The following is a 6012-nucleotide window of genomic DNA, read 5'->3' on the forward strand; positions in this document are numbered from 1 at the left end:
GCTAAAAACATGAATACTGAGTGAGACTAAAAATCACAATGGCCTGTAATCAATTTTCTAAATCTTTTAGCAACTTACAGATTACAGGCAAATCTACAATGTCTGCAAAATGCAGTAAGTCAGTGCACCTCAGCATTCAGTACCAACTGCAGATGTGGTGTTTGTATTCAACTGTAACAACAGTTAGATAAAACTACACCATGTATTTAGGCCACAAAACTTTAAAACAAACATTGCAATTAATGTACACTGCTAGGAGTGCCTTGAATATATGACAGCAATTACAAACAGGTAAAAATATTTTACAAATGCCACTGGAACAGGCAAAGTTTTTATATTAGTTTCAGAACCTTCACCAAACCTTTGTGAAATTTAAAACATTCACATTCATTTTTCATCTGATTAGTTAAACATGTAGCCATAAAGTTGAGATTACTCACCCATAAAATTAGTGATCAATATGGTTTGAATACATGACCACTGTGGTGTGAATACAAGACCACTGTGGTGTGAAGAGATGACCACTGTGGTATGAAGACATGACCACTGTGGTGTGAATATAAGACCACTGCGGTGTGAAGACATGTCCACTGTGGTGTGAAGACATGACCACTGAGGTGTGAAGACATGACCACTGAGGTGTAAGACATGACCACTGTGGTGTGAATACATGACCACTGTGGTGTGAAGACATGACCAATGTGGTCTGAATACATGACCACTGTGGTGTGAAGACATGACCAATGTGGTTTGAATACATGACCACTGTGGTGTGAAGACATGACCACTGTGGTTTGAATACATGACCACTGTGGTGTGAAGACATGACCACTGTGGTTTGACGACATGACAACTGTGGTGTGAATACAAGACAACTGTGGTTTTAAGACATGACCACTGTGGTGTGAAGACATGACCACTGTGGTGTGAAGACATGACCACTGTGGTGTGAAGACATGACCACTGTGGTTTGATGACATGACGACTGTGGTGTGAATACAAGACAACTGTGGTTTTAAGACATGACCACTGTGGTGTGAAGACATGACCACTGTGGTGTGAAGACATGACCACTGTGGTTTGAATACATGACCACTGTGGTGTGAAGACATGACCACTGTGGCTTGAATACATGACCACTGTGGTGTGAAGACATGACCACTGTGGTTTGAATACATGACCACTGTGGTGTGAAGATATGACCACTGTGGTGTGAAGACATGACCACTTTGGTGTGAAGACATGACCACTGTGGAGTGAAGACATGACCACTGTGGTGTGAAGACATGTGCTCTCCTGCACATGTATAGGGGTTGTTTCAAACTAGATTTGAAATGTATATTGTGATTTCATCGTGTTTTATTTAAATTAGGAAGCTAAAAGAAAAAAATGGGTTGCTCCAGTAGCAGTTTATTAAATATAAATATTGTAGTAAATCTATGTGATTTATATCATAATGTAACTTTTACTTCTGTTTCTATCAGTGCATGAATTAAAGGAGATTCACTACTACTGATACCACAAACACCGTATGTTCTCTTAAAGTGGTCATTATATTGGAAAATATTAAAATTGAAAGATTTTGCAATTTATTTCCAAACTGGGATTGTGGGTTTTGATAAAAACAGAAAACAATTATACCCACAAATATACAAGCAAACACTGGTGCCCATTGATAGCATTGGGGTTTCAAATAAAACTGCATCCAGTCAATGATTTTTGCCATATATATGTGGAGGAACTGCTGCCCACAATTCAGAATTTTCAAAAAGTTCATTTGAACATTTTATAATACATTACCTATTCTATCAGAGATTAATTTCAACCAATTAAGATAAGCACCTTCATTCTTCCATACAATATAGACCAGTCTAAGTCTAAAAGATGGTTGCTTTTTCTAATTCAATATTATTAAATCTTCATCATTCCTAATCAATCACAATCAGTAACCAATGATCACATACTCGTAATGAAACAAGGCACACAACTTGTGATTCAATAAAAAATATCGTAATAGTGTTTTATAACAAATAATCAAAGTTCTATAAATTATGTAATACAGAGGAAAAAATAATAAGAGAGGCTGGTGAATGTATACTCATACAACAGATAAATATACCAGTTACAATCGACATGATAAACATTTGCAGACAGTCTGACTTAATTACAACAGATAAAATCATAGTATCAGATGAACATAAAATAGTCAACATGAATACATCACATACATTGTGACATATTAGTATCTGATGAACATAAAATAGTCAACATGAATACATCACACATATTAGTATCTGATAAACGTAAAATAGTCAACATGAATACATCACATACATTGTGACATATTAGTATCTGATGAACATAAAATAGTCAACATGAATACATCACACATATTAGTATCTGATGAACATAAAATACAATATGAATACATCACACACATTGTGACATATTAGTATCTGATGAACATAAAATAGTCAACATGAATACATCACACACATTGTGATATATTAGTATATAATGAACATAAAATAGTCAACATGAATAAATCACACATATTAGTATCTGATGAACATAAAATAGTCAACATGAATACATCACATACATTGTGACATATTAGTATCTGATGAACATAAAATAGTCAACATGAATACATCACATACACTGTAACATATTAGTATCTGATGAACATAAAATACAATATGAATACATCACACACATTGTGACATATTAGTATCTGATGAACATAAAATAATCAACATGAATACATCACATACATTGTGACATTAGTACCTGATGAACATAAAATAGTCAACATGAATACATCACACATATTAGTATCTGATGAATATAAAATAGTCAACATGAATACATCACACACATTGTGACATATTAGTACCCAAATCAGAATCATGAAGATGTTCTGGAGGGTAAACAGGATTTTTGGAGGGTGTCAAAACTTATTAAAATTGTGGAAATGGGGTCTTAAGGCTCACGCAAATTTTTTTTAGGGTTGTGGCCAAAAAAAGGTTGGAAACTACTGGAATGCAACATGAATACAGCACACATTATGACATATTAGTGTCTGATGAACAATAAATATAATATGATTATGGTACACACATTGTGACATATATTAAACATTATTTACTAATAGCATGTCTATGTCATTCAATTATTTTAGAAACAAATCTGCCATTTATTTATAATCTGTAACATTTTTCAGCAGGTACACTCATAGTATTATAAAGTGGGCCCAAAGCACCCCCTCTGCACACTGAGTTAATTACATATATTTTTATTGTCTATTTTAGTTTATGTTTTATTATAAAAACCCTTTTTCCTTCTTGCTTTCTTTATGATTTTATCACCAGGCAATTTGTATTTTCTGGGATACATTTGTAACACATTTTCTATATATAGATTTAATATTACTTAAGAAAAAAAGAGATACTTACTTCATTCAAAGAACAATGAACAAACTACAATAACTCTATATCAAAATAAATTCACCTGGTAATTATGCATGATTTTAAATGTTTACCTTATTACACCAATGGGTCCCATTAGATAATCAGGAAAAAGAACCCTGAGATAAAAATTATTAATCTGATTTTTAACAAAGTTCTATGATACAACAAACTTATTTTTGAAAGAAAAAATTCATATTTCTCCATCAAGAAAAGATATACCAACACAATTTTAGCCTATATGGGCAAAATTCCATATGCCCCCATTCCCCCCTTTTTCTTCTGGACCACCAAAGGAATGTTTTACCAATTCCCCCAATCAAACCACTTTTTCAACTTTTCCTGCTGCTTTGAAACCCTTAATAGCAGTCCAGGATATCTTATTTTCACCATATTGTTCAAAATTACAATTTCTACATAAATAAAAATAATTTTATTTTACTACCCTCTGGTAAAACTACATGTAGTTCTTTATACTAATGGTGAAATCCTATCACAAGTTGAGTGTATAAAATTAAGATGATATTATGTGCGGGAAAGTCTAACTATAGCAGGTATCTTACACCTATGTGGCCACATAATCACAGTATTTGATCTAATTTTCAAAATACTTTGCTTCATTTTTCTTGCTCTTTTTGAATAACATCTCCTGTTAGGTAGACCATCTACAACTAACTTGCAGAGAAGTTTCTTCCAATCACGTAGAAAACTTATGACTATGGAAGTTGAATCTGATATAGGAGATCACTGTGCAATAGTGTGATCAAATATTGCTGACAGGAAGTCAGGGTGGGGTGGGGTGGGTGCTTTCTTTTTATTCTTTTCATAATAGGCAAATTAGTTTAAGATGACAACTAGTTCTGCATCAACTCCATAAAAGTGCAGTTTTAATGATGACTACGAAAGTCGCAATTCTATAATTCTGAAATACCACGGAAATAGCAATACCGCGAACATCGGACATCCTGGTATTTTGAAGAAGAAAAAAAAACATTGACTAATTTGGTTGAAAAACTGCGCATGACCAATTTTCACTGTGTTGAATAAATATGTAACTACACATAATTGAGTGTGATAACTAAGTAATCTTACTGGAAAAGCCTTGTTTTCCACGTAAATAATCATTTTTGCTGCAAAATATTTCACTGTTTACATAGTACCCTTGGCAATTTACGTCATATCCGGAGAACATGCAAAGCCTATACAGTACTGTAGACCCATTACGGCTGAGGCGCTGTATTAATTATCAGCAGGAAAAATTTAGAAGGGATACAGCCTTTATGTAAAGTGTCCATTTCTGTAAATAAACAAACAAGTAAAAGAAAACAAGTAAAATAAAGAAAAGAAAAAAGAACAACTTGTATCACAACCATAGATATAAAATCAAAGATTGTGCACTATCTAGGTCTACACATTTATGCTCAAATTAATTATTCTAATATCATCAATACATATTAGGACATCAGACAGATGTCAGAACATACATAAAAGATAAAATATACTTCCCTGTGCGTTAGCAATGAATATATTTTTATTTATTTATTTGTATTAATAATAATAATAATAATAATAATAATGATAATAATAATAATAATAATAATAATAATAATAATAAAAGTAATAATAATAATAATAATAATAAATAGTAGTAGTAGTAATAGCAGTGTTGTCATTTTTTTCTTCATTTATTTTTTAATTTTCTACATTTCATTTCACATTCGACTCGTTAACAGCCCCACGCACCTTAAACCTATGACGTAATGTTTAATCCCCATTAGACCACAAACATCAATACCTGTCCTTAAGTGTATATTTGTTCTCTCTATCCTGTTTACATATTGTCTTAAGAATGCTACATAACGAAGTGAACTGAAATTGGATTGTCTGAAGCTAGTTATATACAAACTCCAAGTACGGCAAAATAGTAAATAGTAAAAGTAACAAAACGTTCTGGCTCACTGAACACTTTATAATTTTGCACAAAAAACAACAACAAAAACAACAACAAACACAATTTCCGCCAGTGTTTCAAGAGGTGTTGGTTTTACTGAAAGCGTGAAATATAGCACGACAAAATAGAATAGAAATAGATTAATATTAGCTTCATATAGGGTTAGATGTCAATGTTGGATGTTTGTTAATGGATTGTAAAAAGTAAGACAATGCCACTCCATCAGCATGTTCTTTTCTCCATTCTATTAAGCTGTATATTTGTGTAAGCGCTCCAGCTAATTTTTTTCTTTTTTCACTCTGTGTGTGTGAATAAACTTGTTTTTACGTGTGTATTGGAAAATTACTACAGTTTTTCCCTCCGTACATGTTGAATAGCCTCTCTCTCTCTCTCTCTCTCTCTCTGAATCTTTGATTTGTTACACAAACTACATGGAAAGTTTACCATATAACAAAGTGAACTGATATTTGGTGAAATTCATTCAGAATTACAGATTCTAAATTCCACTTCGCATCATACGCGCCAAACTCTGACTTAATTTACAGTGTAGAAGATTTAATTTTCACCAAACATCAGCACTTTCACTCAACGTAT

At 32.6% G+C, this 6012-nt stretch overlaps 1 protein-coding gene across 1 annotated transcript in view; it reads right to left on the reverse strand.

Annotated features, from left to right (window-relative positions):
• The window catches only part of LOC149782474 (uncharacterized), a 55767-nt gene extending 51084 nt beyond the window's left edge, over nt 1-4683 (reverse strand). Inside the window, exon 1 of the mRNA XM_089933898.1 lies at nt 4560-4683. Coding sequence (XP_089790024.1) covers nt 4560-4592 — 33 coding nt within the window. The 5' untranslated portion in view covers nt 4593-4683. The remainder of the gene's footprint in view (nt 1-4559) is intronic.
• Between the last annotated feature and the right edge of the window lie 1329 nt (nt 4684-6012).

Source organism: Sinohyriopsis cumingii, chromosome 15, assembly GCF_028554795.1.
Source record: "Sinohyriopsis cumingii isolate HCF-2022 chromosome 15, ASM2855479v2, whole genome shotgun sequence".
NCBI lineage: Eukaryota > Metazoa > Mollusca > Bivalvia > Unionida > Unionidae > Sinohyriopsis > Sinohyriopsis cumingii.